The following is a 25,037-nucleotide window of genomic DNA, read 5'->3' on the forward strand; positions in this document are numbered from 1 at the left end:
AAACCTTGGATAGGACTGTCCCTGTCCATTTTCCCAGGCTACCAGGGTACATAGATTCTGCCTGCACCCCTCCCCACCCCAACCCTGTTTCCCATCCCCCAACAACTTCCCTACCCTTGCTTTGCTTTTTCTACTCATGATTCCAAGGCAGTTGCCTCACTATCCTACCCCATCAGAACAAAGGGAAGGGAGGAGCACAGTTACTGGGAACCTGGTCTGTCTGGGCATCTACTCTGGGTGACTGGGGCAGCTGACCTTAAACACAGCATCCCCTCTTTTCCTAGCTTCCCAGGGGCAGGCTGTGATTTCCCTTCCCCACCCACACCCTCCCAGCCTCATCTTCTGTGGCCTGGACACCTGCTTTGGTTCATGCATTTTTCTCCATTATTCCTCATTATTTACTTGGTTCCCAAACTTGCAAAAACCTTTTATTAATTCAAAAAGGAAATAAGTCCTTGGGCTTGAGTGCTTGTGTCTTGTGGGCCCCAAGTGATCTGTTTGCCTGGATCTTAGGTGGTACTGGTGACCATTGGTGAGTTAGATAACCCACTATAGGGAAAGCTGGTGTGGAAATGCAACAGCAGTATAAAAGATTCGTTTCATAGTGTGGGAAATACCACTTCTTACAAAATACATTTCTGCTAAAATAACCGGTCTTGTTTGCTTAGACCCAGGATCAGTATGCAGAATGAGCACCTCAGGCTCAGAAGCATGAATGCATTTCAGAGAAATCACTTCTAAGAGAGTGAAGCAAAGCCTTCCAATGCCAGTGGCTAATTACTTTGTGTTTTTATTAGCTCCAAAAAGATTCACAGAATCATATCAGCATCTTGGAAGTAAACCAAAGAAGGACTAAGATTAAAAAATGGTTTCTGCCACCAAACAGGATGTTTAGATAGGTGAAGCCTTCTGCTTCTGTGTGTCAATCTGGGTGCCAGGCCAGAAGCCAATTGTCTTCTCTTGACCTGGCCTGTCCCTTGAGGACATGGCACAATTCTCATCATGGTTTTATTTTTCTGAGCAGTTTAAGTTCTGGGCATGGGACCCAGAAGAGGAGCGCAGGCGACAGGAAAAGTGGCAACAGGAACAGGAACGTTTGCTCCAGGTAGGACTGGGTTTGCTGCTTTTTTTTTTTTTTTTTTTTTTTTTTTTCTTTGCTGTTTCCTTTTTTCCTCTTGTACTTTGCATTGCATTAAGTAGACTTTTAGCACAGGAAATGAATGGAATCGAGTTTTTCTCAGAAGTTAGTGAGTCTCAAGTCAGTTCATTTTGTGTCCATGTAACAGAGTACCCTGTGTCTCATTCTTCCTGCCAAAGACTGCAGTAATAAACATGATGAAAAACCATTTGTATTAATGCTTAACCAAAAAACCCTCCAAATTGGTTAAGGGCCAGTCTACCCATTCATCGCCTCCTTAGTTGTCAAATCAATTTCCAGTCCAAGTAGTAGTGGGAATGAATTATCTAAAAGCTCTCTGCTGGCATACACATGAAATAAAATTTAGCCTCAGTCTAGTTTCATAAATAAAAATGTTTGCTCTACCTTTGAGAGCTGAGCACAGTGGCTCATGATTGTAATCCCAGCACTTTGGGAAGCCGATGTGAGTGGATCACCTGAGGTCAGGAGTTGGAGACCAGCCTGGCCAACATGACGAAAGCCCATCTCTACCAAAAATACAAAAATTAGCCAGGTGTGGTGGTGCACACCTGTAATTCCTGCTACTCAGAAGGCTGAGACAGGAGAATTGCTTGAACCCAGGAGGCAGACGATGCAGTGAGCTGAGATCCCACCATTGCACTCCATCCTAGACAACAGAGTGAGGCTGTCTCAAAAAGAAAAAGAAAAAAAAAAAGAAAGAAAAGAAAAAGAAACGTTTGTTCTACCTTTGTAAAAAGCTGCTGATTATCAATTCTAGAAAAATTCTGGTAGTAAGTTGATCACACTCCTACTTCATGCCAGCTTTATGGATTAACAGGGTTTCAGAAGGTAACCTAGCAACCTGAAGAACTAACCCAGATTGAGTACCTGGGATATGCCAGGAACTGTGGTTAGTGCTTGACATTTTTACCTCATTTAATCCTCAAACAGCACTTCAAAATATGTCTTATTAGCCCTTGTTTGCTATTGAGGAAAGTAAAGCTCACCAAAGTTAAATTAATTGTCCAGGGTTACACAACTAACAGGTGTCAAGCCCAGATTCAAATCCAAGTCTGGATGACTTTAAAACTCATGCTCCTTCCACTACATTCCTACTGGTACTGATATTACAGTCAGTCAATAAATGAAAATAATGCTAAATCTCATTAATTTTTATGGCTTTCTGCTGCTTATAGAAAGCAATGCTTAATGCAAGTTTATTTTACTTACTTTTTCTTTCTTTCTTTTATCTTTTTTGTTCTAATCCTTTTGGCTTAATTCCCAGGGGTGAGGTGGTAGAGGGTGAGTAGTAGATGGTAGTGTGGTTTGGACTCTGCCTGTTATGTTTGGCATTTTGGAACTTGCCAGAAGGGTAAGCCTTCAATACCAAACTGTTAGTAGGAACCCGATTCATCAAAGTCTCAGGGCTACTGGGATTTGAGGTCCATTGGGAAACCTCAGTGCAGCCCTGCCCATCTGCTCATCTCTGGGAGAGTAGGTGCTCATTCCTCAGGTAAATGATGAACAGCCAAGAGTCAGATTCCCACACTGTGAAGTCAGGCAAATGTACTCCCCACTGTGATGCTCTATTATGTACCAAGGAGTGACCCTGGTAACAGATGCAGGCACCCGGCCTTTGTATTGCTCCTGTGTCTCCAACTTGTTGCCTGGTATGGCATCATGGGTTGTGGGCCAAGGTGTTTGTAGGAGAGGGCGAGGGAGAGAGGAGAGAGAAATACTGCACCTTTCATTCTCTGCATCATCAGTTCATCCTCTTGGGGAGGGTAACATGTGATGCCAGCTCCTAGACCAAGAAGCCTAAGAAGCTTTTATGTAGTTTTAAGGTCTCTTCCTCTATTCTAAAAAGCCCCTGAAGTCCCTCTCTAAAACTTTACAGTATTTGATTTGCATAACAAATTTTTACCTGGTGATAAAGAGCATGCCATAGGTTGATCAACAATGATTTTCTTTGAGTTAATAAGAATACCAGCCTCCAGAGAACACCAAGAAGGTCCTTCTGCTCCTAAGGTACCGACAAAACAGGTGATGCCTGGAGGAAATCTCAGTGCCTTCCCCATGAAGACAGAAGCAGATTTGTTTCAGACTTGAAGAGAGGATTGACAATAATCAGCCTAAAATATTTGAATGTGTGTACTGCACATCAATGGTTCCTTTGTCTCCGTCATGTCAGGAAGCCATTCCCAAGGCATCAGGAGTGTCACTTCTCATTTTATGCATTAATTTCAATCCCCATTTATTCATTTCTTCTAATCAGCTGTCAAGGACTCCAGTCACAATTTGAACACCAGTTTTATTCATAGTATGTTCTTTTTTCCTCCCAGAAATGGTGACTTGTGCTGCATTATTTCTGAAAACAAAAACGGTGGTTCTGAAGTACCCTAATGGACTGTTTTAAAACTACTCTTAATTTAGAAGTTACTTAAAGCTAGGAAGACTCTGTTTTGGTAGAACAGTTACAAGCAAAGTGTAATTCAGCTACTCAGCTAATTATCATCATGTCCACTGTGGACCTTTATGTATTGTCTGTCTTATAAACCTTCAACGTTTTTCATCTTTTATCACATTCTTCTCCGAAATGCATTTCTATTAGTGGAATGGTAAAACTCATCTCTAAAGGGCCCAATAAAACCAAACTATTGGTTTAGCTCACCTGGAACAAAACCTGAGTGAAGGAGGATTTTAGAGGCTTTCCACCTTTCCGTCTTTTCTCTTTCTGTAAGCGAATATCTACTCATATATCTAAGAAACAATTCTATAAAACATGAGCCGCAGAAAAACTGCTGTCCGTTGGATTTTTATGTTCCCAAAATATTTGAATGCTACAAAACAGTATGCTCTTTTTATTGCATCAATCAATCAGATTCAGAATGCTTGGAAGAAGAAGAAAATCTTGCAACGTGTTGTACATGGTGGTTTAGTGGGGGTAATTTCCAGTGATGTATGCAGTGGTCAGTTCAGAACAATCTATGGAAATTCTGTAACAGGAGAGATACCAGAAGGAGCAGGACAAGCTGAAAGAAGAGTGGGAAAAGGCCCAAAAGGAGGTGGAAGAGGAAGAACGCAGATACTATGAGGAGGTAGGAAATTCCCAAGGAGGAATTTGACCTTGTCGTCCCAATTCCTCAAAGTTTAGCAACACTCTCTGTGTCTGTGGCACGCAGATGCATGTGGCTGTGGCTGTTTACTGACAGCAGAATCCTATCAACCTCTTTAAAATAGTCATGTCATGTAGGTTCTAAAAGACCACAATTCCCTGCAAATACAGTTTGTGGTAAGGGTGTGTTGAGTCACAGTCAAGGGAGATGGTAGAATTACATCTGTTCTCTAGTTTGTGAGTCAGATTCTTGATTGATCTTAGAGAGGTGACATGAAAGAATCAGTTGCATCCATTTGTGTATTTGTTTGTTGTTTGCTACTAGTGAATTAATTTTATGATGATAATTTTGATACTAAGGCTGAATGAATGCATTTACTATAGAGCACTAAAGAGATTTGGAGGAGAAGAGAATTTTGTTTAGGTTCATTTTGTTTTTTAAATGAATAAGCCAGAACACGTTAGACAATTTAAAGCAGGCTGCATTTTATGCATATTATCTACAATTTGTTCATAATTAATATTGTTGTGAATTTTATATCCAACAATACTTTTTGTGCATAATCAGATCCTTAATAGCATTTCTAATTGGGCTTCTTGCATCACTCTAACTAATTAATTTGCAAAGACTTTGTTTTTCAAAATTAAATGTTAATTTCTAAATTATTGCCTATGGAGAGTATTATATGATTTGCATGCTTTTGGAAAATCAGACTTTTTAAAATGCACTGCTTGTTTGCACATATTCTGATTTTTTTCTAAATGCCTTAATGACATTTTTCTCTTGACAAATGCGATTTTTATTTTTCCCCCTTTCGTCAATTTCTGTCCTTGCCCTTAGGAGCGTAAGATAATTGAAGACACTGTGGTTCCCTTTACTATTTCTTCAAGTTCCGCTGACCAGCTGTCTACCTCCTCCTCCATGACTGAAGGCAGTGGGGCAATGGTGAGACCACAGATTAAAAGCAATTTGTAAAATAAATAAACCTAAATAGAAGTACAAAACCTCAAGACCAGGGTCACCCACCAGACTCAATAGTGTAAATCCAACACTAGCTAGTCCCCTAGAATCACGTCGCTACTATGTGGCCGTTGTACCCCATTGTTCCATCGCTGCTGCAGCCAAACTCTAGAGTCATTTCCTGGGGAGCGGTAAAGTCATTACCCCAGAAAGATCTATCGCACTAGGCTGGCAGCCAAAGTCCCTCCACACCTGGCTGGCAAGATCTCAATTAGTGAAGTCATGTTCTGGAATATTCTTCTCATAGCCCAGTTCCCAGATCATTCATTCATTCAATAGACATTTATTCCCTTCTGCCATACCATACATTCCTTTCCATTGTTTGGCAGCAGCAGAGATGTCAGTAATACGTTCTCCACCAGCGTCCGTGAAAATTGCTTCTAACCCCCCACATTCCACAAGACGTATAGTCCCAGCTACCTGGGAGGCTGAGGCAGAAGGATCCCTTGAGTCCAGGAAGTAAAGGCTGCAGTGATCATGATCTTGCCATTGTACCACTGTACTCCAGCCTGGCTGAGAGAACAAGACCCTGTCTCTAAAGGAAAAAAAAATAAAACAAAACTAGCCAGTACATGCTGGGCTTAACATTTAGGTGATGGGTGGATGCAACAAACCACCATTGTGCATGTTTATCTACAAACCTGCATATCCTGCATATATACCCTGAAACTTAAAAACAAAACAAAAAACAAACAAAAAAACCCTAAATAAATAAATAAAATGAACTTATTTAGGGCAGTACTAAAAACAGACAAACAAAAATCACAGGAAATTTACGCGTTGTCTTTGAAGGCCAGAGAGAGCCTAAGGGTCTTATCTGCCTCCACATCCCCCAAATAAGGTCATAGAAGATGGAAGTACAAGGCAGAAGTTGTATCAAGACCTGGATAGTCCATAATTCACATAAAAGAAAATAATCTGTGGATGTGGATGCCAGAAAACCATTTGTCCTGAAATGAGCAGCCGTATGACTGTTTTATTTTGAAAGAGGGATTTTCTAATCAATTCCCTTTTGTGATAACTTTCAAAAGAGATTCAGATTATACATTTATTCCAAATAGTTGGAAATCAGTTGCTATTCAGTTAATTTGGACAACTGCTCTTTAAATTATAGGCAATATGATTGAAAAAGACTTCCCGATATCCCTGGCCAGAGATAAGTGTTATACAATGTGTTTAAAATGTATACTTAAGATTATCCTTTTCTCCTTAGACTAAGATAGATCTGGAAAACTGTCAAGATGAAAAACAAGACAGAAGATGGAAGAAGTCATTCCAGGGAGACGTCAATGACTTATTGCTGAAGACTAGGGAAAGTGATCAACTGGAGGAGAAGGGCAGGTATGAGCCCAGCTCAGGCCGTCCATGAAAATGTACAAAGCTGGGCTCTGCTCATGCACTCCCAGGAAGGGTACCCATTGCTGATGCAAATTATATTCAGCTTTGAAATGAATGTTCCAGTGACACATTACATATTGCTTGGACATATTGTAATAGTTCTAAAATCAGTGTCGTTATGCTCTTGAATATAAATAGCCTTCTTTTTTTTCTCCTTTTTTTTTTTTTTTTCCTGAGATGGAGTCTTACTCTGTCATCCAGGCTGGAGTGCAATGGCATGACCTTGGCTCACTGCAGCTGCCACCACCCAGGTTCAAGTGAGTCTCCTGCCTCAGCCTGCTGAGTAGCTGGGACTACAGGCGTGTACCATCATGCCCAGCTAATTTTTGTATTTTTAGTAGAGACGGGATTTCACCATGTTGATCAGACTGGTCCTGAACTCATTACCTCAGGTGGTCCACTTGACTCCGCCTCCCAAAGTGCTGGGATTACAGGCATGAGCCACCATGCCCGGCCTAAATAGCCTTATTTTAAAATAGACAAACTCTCTTTTAAACAAAAGGGGACAGTACTGGTCATCAAAGGAGTATGTTGTCAATTCAAAGCCCCAAACCTAGATATTACTCACTTGAAATGATGAATGTGTCTGGAGCGATAGAAATTGAAAATGACCCTGGGGTCCCACCACTGTGGTTTCACTGTGGACCTGCACTTGGCCATTATTATCTCCTGAGCTGTTAGAAACCATGTTTACCCTGGTGATACTATAAAGGATAACCAACTAATCAACTGGTTGTGGGTAGTCACCCCACCCCTGGGCACTACTGTGTTCCATGGGAGATCAGAAAAGGACAGCTAGAGACCCCTGGAGCACTCAAAATGAGCTCAGACTGGAGCAGACTCTGGCTATGGCTGTGGGTTGTAATGGGCTTATTGATGCCACCCCATCCCATCCCTTACCTAGAAGGGACCCACAGAAAGCCCAAGAAGCTGGCAGTGCTCTGCCACTAACAGTTCTTCATGAGAAAGATGTTTGCCTCTAGGAGTCTGAGATACCAGGTAGGTATTGGCAAGAGTACCTGCCTGTGCACACACACAGCATCCCAGAGGGATCTGAAGACATGAAAGGCTAAGTGTCATTTTCAAAGACTGGCCAACTTGAAAGATGGGCTGGGAACAGAGCTCTCCTGGTGGGGTTTTGCTCTGAGAATTCTCCTATGCTCATCAGCTAGAAGACTGGTTAAATTGTCAGCTACAGGTGCTCAGGGCTATGTCCAGCAACTGCAGAGCCCTTGGATGACTTTTCAGTTTACATTCTTTAAAGGGACTTTCCAGTTTTATGCAATGAAAACCACTAATCAGGAAGAGCTGAATGATGCTGATAAGCTGTTTACATGAATTTTTGCCATATCTACAGACAGGCATTTTACATGAATTTTAGCTAGTTCTCCAGACTGTGCCTGTTGTCACCAGAAAAACTTTTATCTACTTCATCTCTTCATTCTTTGCACAGAGATGCCACCAAAAGGCTAGTGAGTTACCATGGTCTTCAAAGGTTCCATGTGGCCAAATGATTTTTGCAATAAGTCCTCTCTTGTAAACATCAGGGGATTCTAGTTAGCTCTGGCATTCCTTGAAATTATTAGAACAAAGACCTTTGTGGACAGAGGAGACATCAGAAATGATAGTTTGTTGAGCTTGTTAAATGGATGGATGATAGAAATTTGGGTTACTTTATCATTTTCAATCTATTTTAAAATAGAATAAACAGTCTCATCTCTTTTTTTATATTGTAATTGGTACTTCCATCCTTTAAGTTATAGGACCAATAAGTTGGATTCAGTTACTTTTTTCTCTGCTGTGAAGTGTACCTCTTTATTTTAACAGCCTAACTCAAAGGGCCTTGGTTCATTCTGGGAACCCTGTATCGAAAGGAGTCCATGAAGACCATCAGCTGGATACTGAGGCTGGGGCCCCACACTGTGGGACGAACCCACAGCTCGCTCAGGGTAAGAATGGAGAAGGCCAGTTTCGTTCAATGTTTAAATTGTTGTAAGACCCCTAGATTGTCCAGAAAGATATGATCTCTGCTGGCTGCAGGCTTCTCTCTAAGGGCCCTGGACTTCTAGCTTAGGCCCAATGTATAGTGAATAAACTCCCACTACCATGTGCCCAGACTCTATAGGAACGTGCTGGGGACTCAGTGAGACCTAGAGGGTATTAGCACTTAAAAAAAAATTTTGACTTTATGGAAAACCTTTGACCTTCATAAGTAGTACATTCTGAGACTTCCTCAAATTCACACTTCTACCTTTGTATATAATCTTCCCCAATTAAATGCTTGTGGGGGAATGGAATTCCCAAAGCTGGGTGAGATTTGGGTGCTGGAATGTTGGGAAGGTTCCATCAGCTCCCATTGCCGTTTCACCCTCATCCGCACCTGTGGCTCCTGGCCCACCACATTCCTGGTTCACCACGAGAAGATTCAAATGTATTCCTCACCAAAATGATCAAATTCTATATGCCAAGGGTCTTCAGGATCATTCATTTATCTATGAATGAAACTTCAAATATTGAATTACATAAAGAGGAGGAGTGAGCTGAGAGGATGAAAGAGTGACTCTAGTAAACGTGTTTATTGCCAAAGCAAATCTGGCTGACCAAATAAACATTTTTAATGGTGGAATTAATGAATTTAACCTTAAGTTTTTTGGCCTGTTGTCTATAAATATATTTACCTGGGTTGATTATAATACATAAGCATAGATTTGTGTGTGTTCCCAAACAGAGATATCCTGCAAGCTGAATACCACTCAGGTGCCGCATGGAGTTAAACCACACCACAGTTGGTGTGATCCATGGGTCAGAGAAAGCAATGGCTGTTCACTGTGTTTTAGAAATTATGTTCCAAGTTACAATTGCATCTGCCCAGATTTGCTTTCTTTCATGTATAAGAAGTCAGTATTTTAAAGTACTGTTTATGACATCAGAAATCAGCCAGCAGAAAGGGCATGGTTCCTGACCTCCTTTGTGGCCAGAACTAAATCACAGTACAGCAATTTAAGTGGCCTCTCCAACCACCGTGTGCCCATGACCTGGATGAAATTGCTATGAAATCTCAACAGGCATTAGCACTTCTAAAGAAATGCGACTTACTAGGAAGTAAAGTGATTTTACTGTGCACTACATTTATATTCTTTAACTGGCCTCAGATCCATCCCAGAATCAGCAGGTATCAAATGCAATGCACAATGCAGAAGACATGAAGCCAAAAACCCTCCCACTGGATAAAAGCATTAACCATCAGATCGAGCCTCCCAGTGAAAGACGGAAGTGAGTAACCAGACAAGATGGCTGTGGGATTCCTTTTTTGAGAAATGTATTTACTTAGAAGGGGGAAGAATGAAAAATGTGAGATGGCAAGATGGCAGCAGCATGTTTGTGCTTTCTTTCCATTAAATCTCATTGACAAGGCAGTCAATATGAATGGAAGTTTGGAACAGTCTTCCTGGCAAGTAAATATGTGCTCTGAATTGATTGAGTTGTGACAGGCAAAGTTATGTTGTTAGCCCACAAATTTAAACCTTGGAAAGGATGTGCAGGCCTGTTGTGTTTGTAATTCATTTGAGTTATGTTGCCTCAGAGCCTGTGGATAGAGTTTCATTCAAGGAAAAAAAAATTTTATTCTCTCATTATGCTCTCCCATAAGGTGACTACTTGGGCTGTATTTTAATATTGTAAGAAAGTAGTTTTGACAATAATAGTTTCTATCATGTTTGAACCATTTCAATGTAATTGGCACTCTGTTGAAGAGTTTACATATATTTTTCTCTCCTCTTGTTTTCATACATTAACTCACTGAATCCTTCCAATAACTTTATATGAGATTGTTCCTGCCATTTTACAGATGATGAAATTGAGGCTCAGGGAAGCTAAATAACTTGTCCAAAGTATTTAACTGATTAAGTAGTAGAGAAATTCACAATGAACTCTCAGTTTCACAGTAAGATCATATTTGAGCCAGAGATCTTATAATCAAAAATTTTAAAACGTTAACGCTTATGGTACTATAACCAATCATTCTACCTAGAGCCAGACCACCTACATTCAGATTTTGACTCGGCCACTTGCCTACATTGGACATTAAGCAAATTACTCACTCTTTCTCTGCCTCATTTATAAAATGGGAATGACAATAGTCTCTACCTCATAGGGTTTTGTGCCTGGCTAATAGTAAGTGTAGGTGATGATGATAACTTGTTTTATAAGAGAAAACATTGCCTTATTTTTCTTGTTACATTTTCCTTTTTCTCAATGCAATATTTGAACCATTTCCTCTGTTTCTCTTCTGTCAATCCAGTATCATTTCTGTTTGTCTATATGACACTCAGAACCCATAGAAGCTAAAATTACCTGGAAATAATCACTGTTGTTATTGAGTATTGCAGTGATGTTTAATCTCTTTTTTAAGCATTGGTACATGAAATTGTGATATTTGGAGAAGATCAGCTTTCCCTTGGGAGGGAGGTTTGGGTGGGAAGCGGGATCAGGGAGTGGCGCTGAAAGCAGAAGACACGTAGACTCATACTCTGTTCACTTCTGTGTTGGTAGATTTCTTTCTCTTGTTCTTTTCTATGTTCTACCCCTTTTCTTTACAAATGATATTAACTTTTAAAAGCAAGAATCCAAAACTGATGGCTTAATTACAGGCAGGGCTCACGTACAACCATTCTGGTAGCTTCTAGCTGGGGGTCATTCTGACTTGTTGATGCCCACGACCTATCAGTTGTGACATGTTTTGAACATCACCCTTCATCACACGCATCTGTAATGAATTTGTCGATAGGCGAAGTCACTGAAAATAGCTCCTTTAAGGTCTGTCCTTGATCTCTGGGCTCTCCTTGAAGATCTCCCCTATATCCCTCCTCATCTTTCCCCTTTCACTGTGTCCATCATTTTTTTCCTTTTTTTTTTTTTTTTTTTTTTTTTGAGACGGAGTCTCACTCTGTTGCCCAGGCTGGAGTGCAATGGCGTGCTCTCAGCTCACTGCAACCTCCACCTCCCGGGTTCAAGCAATTCTCCTGCCTCAGCTTCCCAAGTAGCTGGGATTACAGGTGTGTACCACCAAGCCCGGCTAATTTTTGTATTTTTAAGTAGAGACCGGGTTTCACCATGTTGGTCAGGCTGGTCTCGAACCCCTGATCTTGTGATCGGACTGCCTCAGCCTCCCAAAGTGCTGGGATTACAAGTGTGAGCCACCTCACCCAGCTCCATCATTTTTATATCTAATTAGCATGCCAAAGCAGTTTGGCGAGCAACTCAAAAAACAACCCGGCAATTTTAGCTAAAAAGAAATTAACTAAAAATAAAGATTATAAAAATATTCTGCCTTTTCTGTTCAACAATGCCAGCGTGCCCACTTGGTTTTGGTTTGATGTAGACAATGCATGTACAATTCTTGCTAGACATTGTTACTATTTTTGTTCATTAAAAAAAATAATAATACTGCCAGGAAACTCTGCAGTCTTTGATTTGATTGTCACGAACTTCTTTTTTTCCCTTAATCTAAAATGTCTTTTTTCTTTAATGGAGTTTGGCTTCTCTTTACTTGTCATAATTTTTGACTCCTTTACCATATTGCAGGAAAAGTCCCCGAGAGAACTTCCAGGCTGGGCCTTTCTCTCCCTGTTCTCCCACCCCTCCTGGTCAGTCACCAAACAGGTACAAGAGGTCAGCAGGCCTTTCTGAGGCTGCTTTGTTGTGACTTGAGCTTGCCAAGCATCATTTCAACTGAATTAGTGCTTGCCAAATGATTTTGAGGGATGTATCTGTCCTCATCTCTTCCTAGACACACACAGAGAGGCAGAAGGAAAGAGAACATTCTCCATCTGCCTGCAGATTTATCAACTGCAATAGAAAAATTCAGGCCTGTGACATTGGTGCCACTACGGCCATAGGGCTTTAATTACATTGTGTGGAACCTCCAATCTAATAATAAAATCAACCAGACAATCACCGGGCTCCAAAGCTGGCGGCCTTCCCTCCAAAAGGACTCGGCCCTTCTAGGCAGGATCCGCTGTTGGCTCTTACAGAGAACCAGGCGGAGGCTGATAAACGAAACTTCATCCTTCTAACCTACTCCAGCTCTCTAATGATGACTTCTGGACATTAACTGGGCCCCATGATATTTTTAAAAGCTGCCTGAATTCCCATTCCCTAGAGAGACAAATTACTAAGTGCTCAGATATTTTCTTTGATGTAGAAATTTCATTTAACTACTGGATAAGAGGGAAATCCTAATAAATAGCATTTGATTGGGGCAACACTTCCTCTTTTCTACTCTATTCCTTTCTGTTTCTCCTGTCCCTCTGTACCCTACTGTTTTTCAGATAATATTGCATATTTTTTAATTCCTTCTCTAATTCCAAGAGTTTCTCAGACATTAGGCATCATTGCTATGTGATCTTAGTTGTATAAAAGCTGCCTTTCAGAGGACAGATGTCTAGTTTCAGATGAGTTGCTGATGGTGCATATTTAATTCCTTGTCTAATTCCAAGAGTTTCTCAGACATTAGGCATCATTGCTATGTGATCTTAGTTGTATAAAAGCTGCCTTTCAAAGGACAGATGTCTAGTTTCAGATGAGTTGCTGATGGTGTCCTTTCACCTAGTGGTGTTCTGCTGATTTGGTTCCAGTCCATTGCTGGCAGCACTGTACTGAAGTTTTCAGGGGTACAGAGAGGAAGTAGATGCAGTCCTGCCCGCCAGAGGCTTACAGTTTAGAGAGAAGGCAAGTGCCTTCATTCACAGAATGTTTGCACTGGTAGAAATTGTAGAGAGAATCTGGTCTAATCCCTTCATATTAAAATGTGAAGGAGAAACCCAAAGTGAGTTTATTAAACAAAATCAGAGAACTTGGTGATAAAGTAGACATTAGATCTCACCCCTCTGGGCCTTCTGCCTAGTCTGCTGTATCACAGGCGATTATTTTCAAACAAAAATGTTGTTTTCTTAATAAGTAAAAAGAAATGCTGTAGTGGACCAGCGAACCACTTAAGGGAAATTTAAAAGCAACATTGAAACCTCAGCAAAGCGAAACTCAGTTATCTTTTAGGACTTATAAAAAAGTATGATAAATATATTGAATCATTCTGAGGCATTTGAATAGACTACAACACAAACTTCTTGAAACAAATAAACACACATACCAGATTCAGTACCACAGTGGAGACCCAATATATTTAGTCTAGCAGTTGTTTGCCATTTATATCTAATGTTTGATCTCTTATTCATTATCAATTCTATAATTCTCATTTCATTCATGATATAGGCATCTTAAAAATCCATATTTTTGTTGCGCAGTGGCCATGCTGATCTGAAGCATTCCATATTTTTTCTAAATTCATATTTTTATTTTTGCATGAGGTTACATGTCTGTGTGTTTGACCAGGTATTCTAAACTGAAGTTTTTATTGTCACATATATTTTTAACCCTAGGTCTATAAGTGGAAAGAAGCTGTGCTCCTCCTGTGGGCTTCCTTTGGGTAAAGGAGCTGCAATGATCATCGAGACCCTCAATCTCTATTTTCACATCCAGTGTTTCAGGGTACGCACTTAACTGCTCTTCTCTCCACACACAACTTCGTGATGTCTTTTGGCATCATTCCGTGCTGAGAAATGCCTCTTGGAAATTCTGGAGGGATTTGTCTATGAGGCCTCCCTGTCTAGGCTGTAGAGATTTGTGGTTGCATTTCATCCTTCAGAATGAAGGTCTCCTATCACAAATCCCTCTGGGATGTCAGATTAGAAGAAGCAGAACAGATTTGTGCAACTTGTTCTTATAAAACAGTTTTTGTTGCTAAAGAACACAGGAGTATATGTTCTTTATATGTTTCCTAAACTCTTATGACTTAACGTGAAAGGGTATTAGTCTTTGACCTAGTGGAAAATCGTCTGTCAATTAAGTAGTTAGAAAATCGTAGGTCTCAGAATGAATATGTCTGTCATCTTAGATTAAATATCACTTCCTAGAAAAAGCTGCCCTGCCCACTCAGACTAAGGTGCCTTTGTTATAGGTCCTTAGAGAACCTTTCTTGGTCCTTATTACTGATTATTGAATTATTTAAATATCATCTCCTCTAATAAACTTAAACTCCGTAAGGGCAGGAACCATGTCTGTCTTGGTTACCACTTGTTCTACCTAGAAGAGTAGGTGTCAATAATATTTTTAGGTGAATGAATTGGTGAATAAACTGAAAATGAGGAGGCCTAGATTCTAGTCCCAGATTCCTGGTAATAAGTAGGTAAGCTAACCAATTATACCTGATTTATTCTGAAATTTATAAGCTGGACTATATCAGCATATCCTGTTTTTATTTTCCACTCATAGACACATTTCAAATTAATATATAATTTTTGAAGGCGAACCCTCTATCTCTGAGGAGGAGTCATTTCTTGGTCTGCGTAACACTGACATACTTTCTTTTTCCTTCTTGAATTTTCTCTTATTGTCGTTAGTTTCATTGGCTATAAAGTAAATTTGCCTGGGTTTAAAATAACTCCCACTTTGCCTATAAGCTAAGAGAAAGTCAGTGAAGTTGGCCCCAAATTACTAATTTAATAATACCACTAATCACTTAAAAGCAAGATTTATCATAGGCAAAACACAACATAGATACTTATTTTAGATCTCATTTATCAAAAGCTTATTTTATTTCCATAGAGAACCATTCCACAAAGGGCAAGCAGAAGTACTGTTATTGTAAAAATTAACGTAGATAATGTGTGTCCTAAATTGTCTAGAGATGTTTTGAGGCTCAAGGAATATGCTTTTTAAGGTTTGTAGTTATGCCAAGATAATATGTTTCAACACTGAATTCTGTTCTCAGAAACTTTGGTGGTAAGGGCTCTTTGCAGATTCTCAAGGGTCAGGAGACTTGCCTTCTTAACTCTAAAGGCTTTTATTCTCTCTAATCATTTACTTCCTGGAGCTGGCCTGACACTTTAAGGTACATTACCTCTTGGATGTATTCCCCACTCTTGCAATGTAGTGGCAGCTTGTAGCATAATTTGGATGAAGCCTTGCTCTGTCCCAGGTGATCTTAGAGGATGAATTACGGACTAGATCCTGGTCCCCCTGCAAGAAGCTGGCACCTAGACCAACTTCCACTGCCCTTCTATACAGACATCCAAGTATATCCTACAGTCCCCTTCTGTACTCGCGTTAGCTTGGTGGAAAATCCCAGAGGATTTGTTGCTCTGAGTATCACCGCTTTTAATGTGGAAATACACAATGGAACAGCTATTTCCCAGAAATTTTGATCTGTAGAACTTAATAATAATGCTGGCAAGCCTTTAAAGATTATTGACGGACAAGTTTCAATGGATAATTCGTTGGCCATGTGTTTACTTAAAGCTACTACGGTTAAATTTGCTTAAAATGGTTCTTCCATTTTGATTGAGAAATGGTATGTGATAGAAGTTAAGAGGCCAGGTTTTGGAGTCAACCTGCTACCACTTACCAGCTTCACAGCCTTGGGACAAGTCAACAAACCTCTCTGAACCAGTGTCCTTCTCCATAAAATGCAAGGAATTAAGGTAAAATGCTAACTGTATATTTTCTTTTGCTGTAAGTTGACACTGGTGCAGCATCTTACGCATAATAGCTCCCCAAATGTGGCGGTTCTAGAAGGGATTATTGTGCTATTCATATCAACAGTAACTAAACATTATAAAGAAACAATTGCTAATGCATCTTATAATGTCTGTTCATTTTACCCCATAGTGTGGAATTTGTAAAGGCCAGCTTGGAGATGCAGTGAGTGGGACGGATGTTAGGATTCGAAATGGTCTTCTGAACTGTAATGATTGCTACATGCGATCCAGAAGTAAGTACTGGGGAGAATGCCTCATGATGATCAAGTGTAATCACATGTTTTTCATATGACCCAATGTAGGAATTCAAATATTTTTCCCCAGCTGTTGACACTCTTCTGAGAGAAGGGTTTCTTAACATCTAGGTTTTAAAAAAAGATAATGCAATATCCCTTTATTTACCACTCGTTTCTTCCTAGAAGTTACTGCTACTATGTGGACCAACTGTTTTTATCCTGAAGTACATCAGCACACCAGCAGGTAGAAACATTGCCTGAGCTCACCAAAGAGATTTTGGTGCGATAGAAAGGAGATATAAAGTCTGTCAAACACTATTCACTTGATCAGGCATGTCTTTTGAAGAGTGACACCATTTGGGGAGGGTTAAATGTGGAGAGTGGCGCTCCACTCTTTATCAGATTGAGCACCAAGTCATCAGTGTCTACACTCCCTACATTCAGAAGTTTCACCACATTATATGGTTGTGTTCCCAACTGAATGGAAACTTCCTTGAGAGACAACAATGATAGGTTCTACTTCTCTGTGGATTCTTCCCCAGCTCCCATCTCTGCAATACCTTAGGAATAATATGCACTTAACAAAGTATTTGCTGCCTTAACAAGTGAGCAGCCTGATCTCCCGTCTTGCATCCTGGCCTCCAACTGTGGAAGGTTCATGTTAGTTTGGGGGGGCACCAGGGGGTGCTGTTGCCTAGCCACTGTTTAGAAAATCTGGAAATGGCCAGTGGCTTGCCTCGGAATGTTTCCTCATTCTCCATCATGAGTACAGTCCCTCTGGTGGGTCACCTAGACAGCGGAAGACCTTTTAGTGCAGAGTTATCAGTCAGAAACTCTTAAAAAAATTGGAGTGAAGATAGGGAGTGTGAAATTCAAGAATGACTATTTCTCAAAGTGAAGTCACATTTTTACTGTCTTTTTACATGAATCTCAAATCTCTTCAAGATTGAAAACTTTAAGAATAAAAATTGAAGGTAATTTGTTTTATAGCTGTAGATTTAGTAAATTGAGTTAAATGTATGCCTATTAATAAAATGATGGGAAATAAAAATTTAATCAAACCCAAGTAGTTAAGGTCTATAATAAATATTTGACTTGAGATCAAAACAGTTCCAATTTAGAGCTGCTGCTATCAAACTGGACTATTTATATCTTGTATGATATATATGATATTAATTTTTATGCATAGATTTTATATATTAAATTTATAAATAGTATACCATATATACACACAAATATGTATAATACATGTATAATAGGTAATAATTATATACATATTCTTTAAACTGGACTTTTGCTTTTATGTGCTAACAAGGAAAACTACACTCTTTTCTCCCAGATTTCGATGTGATTTTTTCTATCATCTTCTATAAATTATTCTTTTTCTCAGCCTCAGTGAACCTCAGTGAACCAGCTGAATGTAATTTATGGAACCAGAAGAGGGCACTGTTAGGTTGAAGGATTGCTCAGAAAGATTTGAGAAGTGCTGTAGATCTGAGTTTGTTTCATAATTTAAAGTGCTTCAAGGATGCCAACAGAACAAACCTGAACCTCCCTCTGGGTGACAGTGACCTCTTTTTCATCCACATTTTTTTAAATTGAGCAGGTTGTGTGATTCATTGTCATTTGTTTTGGAAGTTAGCCCTTTAATTCAAGGCCAGGTATCTTTCTCTTAAATGTACAAATATGAAGGGCATTAACTGCTTTTAATTTCAAAACTTTGGAGTTCCTGTAATGAGCTGAAAAATAAGAAAGTGATTTGGAGGTAGGCCACAAAAAATGAATTTTTATTTATTTTATATTTTAAATGCAGTGTTTTACCAGGATTTTTTTTTTGAGAATTTAACATATAAAAGAAAACAAAAAGGCCCATTGTTTCTCTGCCAGCTACTTCTATAGATAGTCAATGAATAAATAAAACTTATAGATGATATAAGGTTAGAAGAATTGAATTGTTCAGAAAGACACCAAATTATAAGTGCAAATCTCCATTGTAATCCATTTCTAATCATTTCTGGGGGTAGGGGCAGAATATATGTTTGTTCATGTGTATCCACACACTTGCACACATGTACACATGGAGACACATATATGTATAATGTATCTACCTGGATTTGTGTTGGTTTCTATTTCACAAAGGTGAGGATCATATAGTCACGGTGTTCTGTACTTGGTTTTTGTTGCTGTCATTTTGAACTTAATGATATATCTTGGCAATTTTTTCATACAACATGTTCTTTCTCCTTTTCTTTTTAATGACTTTTAAATAGCTGCATACAATCCCAGTGTGTGGACTTATAACTTAAAACTAATTCTGTGAATGGACACTTTGGTGGTTTCCCATTTTTTAATATTATTTTTTAAATGCTCCAGTGAACATCCTTGTGCATATGTCTTGATGAATATTTCAAAACATCTCCATAGGATAGATTGTGAGCAGTGACACAGCTGGCTTAAAAGGCATGTGCTTTTTAAATTTTCAGACATCTTGTCTAATTATCATTCAGAAAAGTGCACTCTCCCTGCAAAATATATGAGAAACCCCCCCTTTTTCTCCTCTAAGCCTGTATCAGCTCTGGATATCATCAAACCTTAAAAATTTCCACTCTGCTAGGTGGGGGAAAATAACCTCATTGCTTTGATCTGTATTTCCATAATTAGGAGTTTGAACATCTTTTCATATGTTTACTCACTGTTTATATTTCCCTTTCTGGAAAGTACTTCCCTATCCCTTTGCCCATTCTTCTATTTGGCACCTTATTTGTATGAGTTCTTTGCAAATTCAGGAAATTTGCCCTTTGTTATATTTGCCGCATATTGTGGTTATTGGTTTTCCCACTCTGTGATTTATTTTCATACAAAAGATTTTCATTTTATGTAATTAAATATAGATATATATTTAATACATATAAAAGAAATATATATTTCTTTTTGGATTATAGGTTTCTTAGGAAAACTCTCATTATTTCAAATATATAAATACATTTAGCTGAGATTTATTCTAGAATTTTTTCTTTCTTCTTCACATGTAAATATGTCATAATCAGGATTGTATTTGGGGGTAAAAAATGAGGTAGATATCTGGCCTGATTTTTTTTTCCAATTAGCCAATTGTATGAATATCACTGAATGAATAATCCATCTTTTTCTCACTAATTTGAAATGCCAGCTTTCTCATAAACTAAGTTCCCATATATATTTAGGTCTATTTCTAGATATTTTATTATGTTTTATTAACCTATTTATTCTCCATTACTGAATGTTTTTAATTATTGTAGCTTCATAATATGTTTTAATATTGGATATTTTTTTTCCAAAATTTTCCTAACTCTTCTCCCATATTCATTTTTCCAGATAACATTAGTATCTTTAGGCTAATTTTAATTAAGTTAACATGTGACAGAGAGAATGACCAGCACATCTGAGAATACTGTTATTTCTTTGCTGGTGTCCTAAGAAATAAATATACTTTAGGAATGAATAGGTAGAGGGGATCATAATTTGGCTTGAGAAGTATAAATATGCTCAAATTGGCCAAATTTATCCAAGATGCAATAAAAGAGTCAGAATGGGAGGAAAATGGCTAAAAACCATTTTTCTTTCTTTTTTAAAAATTTGATTTAAATTGAGAAGAGTGGAGATGGATAGATGTGAAGGGTGGTTTACATCATAGGCATTCTAAGTGAAACAAAATAATTTCATTTTGTGGAATAATAAAACTTGGATGTATAATCCTATTTTCTCCAAGTAACTAGTCACATTTAAATGAAATTTTTCTCTTGAAGGGAAAAATAGCATACCAGCATATTAAAATGCAATTCCTAAAAGCAATGTAAACAGTTTTTAGGTTCATATGTAAATGGGAATGGAAGTGCAAAACAAATTACCTGTCACGCATCAAGCCATCACATGTTTAACTTGTGCCATTTGTGTTTGGGTGTTGGATGACTGTGTCTTTGTACATGGTGTTCTGTTCCATCACTCACTCATGAAATGCATTTAACGCAAACTCCCTGGAGTCTTTTCAAATGTTGCAATTGCTTCATCACAACTGCAGTGCCTAAAAAGGAGAAATCCTGTGAAGGCTTCAGCAGAAAATACGGAACCCAAACAGTCCTTTCTAGATAGGATTGCCAGATAAAATATAAGATACCTAGTACAATTTTTTTTAACCAAGTTAAAGTTGAATTTCACATAAACAATACATTTTTAAAGTATTTGAATGTCCCAGATATTGCATGCTCTGGATTTACCATAAATATGTCCCAAATGTCACATGGGATATGCTTATACCAAAAAATTCTGTGTTGTTTGGCTGAAATTATATTGTAGTGGGTGTTCTGTATTTATACTTGCTGAATCTAGCAATCCTATTTCTAGATCATATGTCAAATTACTGTATTACAATATACTTATTCTTAGAGAAATAAAGTCTTAGGAAGCTGAGAGAAAAAAGATTATTTTCTTGCTTATTTGCCCCAGAGGACAAGGTAGAAAACTTGATGGAGATCCTTTGGTTCAGGGGCAATCCAGAGCATTTGCTCAAACTGGATCACCTGGGCACTGCGTCATGTGGGTCTGGAATGCAGCTCGAGTCCACATTGCTAACAAACTCCAGGTGATGTCAATACTGTTTGTCTTTGGACCACACTTGAGGTACCAGGATGGGACAAGTTTCCCGTCCCCAGGAAGAGGAGACTTTGGTAAAGGCAGTTGCTTATTGGGGAGGTTTTAAAATGTCTGAAGCGAGAAATGTTGCCTAACCACTCTTGTTTTTTGTTGTTGTTGTTTGTTTTAATCACAGGTGCCGGGCAGCCTACAACATTGTGACATGGTTTTCAAGCTTCCGGATCACGCACCATTTCTTTATTGAGAGTGTCCCCTGACGATTGCTTAACCAAATCCCAAGTTCAGGGGCTTCTCAGTATTTCCCTAATTTCTGAAAGGCTCTTCTAAAAGGTGGTATCTGTTCTTTGGTAGCACAGTGTTTGTGTTTTTCCTGTTTTTCATTTTGGGATTTTTTTTTTTTTTGCATTTGCACAGTATACACAAAATAATATTGGGTTGTAATGATCCTGAATAGCTCAAAAAAAGGTTTTAGCATGGTCAGACAGGCTTGTGGTTTAAAATGTGTTATTCTCTTCTTTGGGAATTAGCTAAATGATGCAATAAACCTGTTTTGTTTTAGAATTTCTAGGAATTAAACACTTTATGTTTACAGAATTGAGCTGCAGAAAGTGCAAGACATGCCAATTTGAGACACACAGTCTTCTAAGACCGAAGGATAAATTTAATGCATTTCAGAAACTGAACATCACAGCAAGCTCTATCTCTGAGCTATAATTTGTTTTTAGTGCAAAGACACTAGTTTGATAATATATACTGTAATCCTGAAACATTTGTGTTACTTACCTTTTGAGGTAGAAATTATACCAATAAATTATTGCACCGTTAGTATTAGATTTTGTGTACCTTGGAAATTATGTCATTAATATAGGCTGGTTCATCAAATAAAGCAAAACCTTGCAATATCAGCTAGATTTACACTCCGGGACATTGCCCAAAGGTAGGAAGAAAGCAGAGGGAAACACTTCAGTCATCATTTCCAAAGTTATCAAAATCTGTGAGGAAGTTTAATCTTCCAAAGAGTCAATGTCAGCCAGCAGGCCCCTGTTGCCTGCTTCTCTCGAAGCACTAGATTAGGAGCCTTCAATAAGAGACTTAACATGAGGCATATGGAAGATAAGGCATCGAGATAAGTTCATCATTAGGTGTGAGCACTGCTCACCCTTGCTGGCAAGTTCGCCTTGAGGGCCTGAAGCACCGGTGCCCAAAGAAAAGCATTAATTCCATCCTAATAGAGTCCATGTGGCGTACGATGTAGTCAGCCACTGTTCTATGATCAGCAAAAGCCTACAGCACAGATTGTGCCCTGCCCACTTCAATGAATACCTACTCTCCTCCATTCTCCACCACTTTTTTTACTATCAAGAACTCCAGACCTTGCCCATGGAGAAGTGGAGAGAGGAACTCTTGGGGAAAGCTGGTTTATTTTCTGCCCTGTGTGATGAGTTTCAGCTGACCAAGAAAGGAGTCAAGTTATTAGAAAGCATCACAATGTAGATCTCCAGGCTGGTTTTTTGTTTTGAAGATTGGGGAAAGGGGGACTATTTATTCTGCCTTAAATCAATGGCAAATAAGTCAAGATGACATTTTGTGAATGTAGACTATGGATACACTCCTAATAGATTAATGTAGTCATAAAAGGAGGTCAAGTAGATGTTTTTTCTGTTATGTAAGCAATAATTTTTTCTGTATCTTACTGAGTATGGCTAGTGATTATTTATTTACATGCTAGATGGGTTCTTTGCATGTGGGTTCCATATAGGTGCAGAAATTTCCTCAGCCACTGGAGGGATTTCAACCATATTTGTCATTTGGATGAGCTGTTACTAGATTGAAATCTACACATCATTTCATTAAAAATTGTGCCTTAGAAAATGCAAAGCTGTTGCACATAGTGATAAATTATGGATGCAGTACATTGAAGAGAGATGAAGTCACTTCCAAGTTTCCAGGACTTCTCATGGAGGTGTTTGCTGTTTTACAGGAAAAAAATAAAAATAAAAAAGAGGAAAAAATTAAAAAGAAAAAAGTTTTGAAAATGTACAGATTAAGTCCAATATTTTGATTATCCACCTGCATGTTTTATTAAATGTTTTGATAATGTGGATGTTTACACTTTGCATGATATTAGCAGAGTACCACAAATAATGCACAAAACATGTACAATATGATCATTCATAACCAATTTTTATAGAATACTTTTTACATGTGCAACTCCATCCATTATGTAAGGATTACATGAATATTGCACATTCTCTTCTGGTTTCACAAATCCATTTATACATATTTCTTAGTGAGGCTCATTGTACATGTATTGAAGCTAGAATCAAGTCAAGAAAAATAAAGCCCCATTCTCCAACTGCAAAATGTGCTTTCCCATAATGAACACTAGTCACCAGCACAGAATAATCTCCAACATTTTCTAAATTCTAATTGCCAACTGTTCCTATTTATATTTGATTTATATTTCATTTGGAGCCTGTTACATGGCAGCTTAGGCAGACTAGATCTTGTTTTTTCCAATGCAGCATAATGAGTATGATCTATTTCTTTTCAAATAATCTTTGAGATCCCAGGGGAAAAAAAAAACAAAACAAAAACGCTCTGCTCCATTGAGCTATAATGTAAATGTGTTTGTTTAAAAAACAGATGGGGCAAGTGAGTGATTTATTGTTCCTGAGGAAGTATATCTGATTTTTTTTCTCATACTCCAAAAGCTAGTCTCTACTCTTTAATAAAAAAAAAAAGGGTAACTTTTTGTTTTTCACTAGCGAACTTGCCTGACATTTCCTTTCTATGTAGTGTTATTAATGCAATACATATTATAGTTATCTATACACAGTGTAAGATTTAACAAACTGAAATGATCCACCTCATATGTGAGTCCGTCCAAAAGATATTACTGCTCTGGGTGGGCCAATGTTCTATATCGGTTACACTAACTTTCAAGTATTTATTCTAAAATGCCTCTGAGAAACAGTAAAAAATAAAAACAAAAAGTTGTCTAAAATGCAACAGCTTTTATAGTAAATGTACATTTATAAATAAAATACTCAAATCAACTTTGTATTCCATTAGTTATTTTTGGAGTGGTGGCCGTTGATTTTCTTACATGGGGAAGAAAGAATCAAGCTTTCTCTTGTAGCTTTTGGTCCAGGGTTACATAGACAGATGATGGCAATGCTGCATGTTTGCATGTACCTATTGATGCATAGTTGAGGTCAACTATTGAAGGCAAACCAAACTTACTGGTTGGTTCTAGGGGTCACTGAGGAATTGCCTTCTTTGGAAGGGTTTAAGCTTCTGGAGATGAGATACACAATAACCAGGAGAGATTATGCACATGCCAGTGAAACTTGTTTAAACAGCAAAATGATGGTCAGCTTGCAGCACTGCCTAGAGAAAAACAAGGCAAACTTTATTTTTTTGAGACAGGGTCTCACTCTGTAGCCCAAATGGAGTGCAGTGGCACAATCTTGGCTCACTGCAGCCTCAACCTCCCAGGCTCAGGTGATTCTCCCACCTCAGCCTCCCAAGTAGCTGGGATTACAGGGATGTGCCACCACGCCCTGCTAGTTTTTTGTATTTTTAGTAGAGATGGGATTTCTCTATGTTGTCCAGGCTGGTCTCAAACTCCTGGACTCAAGCAATCCTCCCACCTCGGTCTCCCAAAGTGTTGGGATTACAGACATGAGCCACCGCACCCAGCCAAGGCAAACTTTTTGAAGTCCCTATATCCTGCCACTTTCCCCAGCACTACCCCAATGGTCCCCACTTAGTATATATGTAAGGTGTGTTTACTAAGGGCTTTTGTGTCAGGTGTTGAGCCAGAGAATCTGCTGTGAATCAGTTAACATCCTGCTGACACTGTGGGCTCTGTGAAGTACACATGTATTCTGCTTTGCACTCT

General features: G+C 38.7%; 1 protein-coding gene across 21 annotated transcripts in view; it reads left to right on the forward strand.

Annotated features, from left to right (window-relative positions):
* The window catches only part of LIMCH1 (LIM and calponin homology domains 1), a 349,916-nt gene extending 325,727 nt beyond the window's left edge, over nucleotides 1-24,189 (forward strand). For 7 of the 21 annotated variants that reach the window (XM_032274035.1, XM_032274037.1, XM_032274046.1 and 4 more), the window contains 9 exons: nucleotides 1,025-1,105; nucleotides 4,144-4,236; nucleotides 5,095-5,199; nucleotides 6,488-6,615; nucleotides 8,500-8,621; nucleotides 9,825-9,945; nucleotides 14,109-14,217; nucleotides 16,396-16,498; nucleotides 21,306-24,189. In XM_032274035.1, coding sequence (XP_032129926.1) covers nucleotides 1,025-1,105; nucleotides 4,144-4,236; nucleotides 5,095-5,199; nucleotides 6,488-6,615; nucleotides 8,500-8,621; nucleotides 9,825-9,945; nucleotides 14,109-14,217; nucleotides 16,396-16,498; nucleotides 21,306-21,331 — 888 coding nt within the window. In that variant the 3' untranslated portion in view covers nucleotides 21,332-24,189. Of the gene's footprint in view, nucleotides 1-1,024; nucleotides 1,106-4,143; nucleotides 4,237-5,094; nucleotides 5,200-6,487; nucleotides 6,616-8,499; nucleotides 8,622-9,824; nucleotides 9,946-12,255; nucleotides 12,343-14,108; nucleotides 14,218-16,395; nucleotides 16,499-21,305 lie in introns of all 21 variants that reach the window. The other 14 variants (XM_032274031.1, XM_032274033.1, XM_032274038.1 and 11 more) reach the window with 5 other exon arrangements.
* Nucleotides 24,190-25,037: the final 848 nt, after the last annotated feature.

The sequence above is a fragment of the Sapajus apella genome, unplaced genomic scaffold (assembly GCF_009761245.1).
Source record: "Sapajus apella isolate SASKATOON/1434 unplaced genomic scaffold, GSC_monkey_1.0 scaffold5, whole genome shotgun sequence".
Classification (NCBI taxonomy): domain Eukaryota; kingdom Metazoa; phylum Chordata; class Mammalia; order Primates; family Cebidae; genus Sapajus; species Sapajus apella.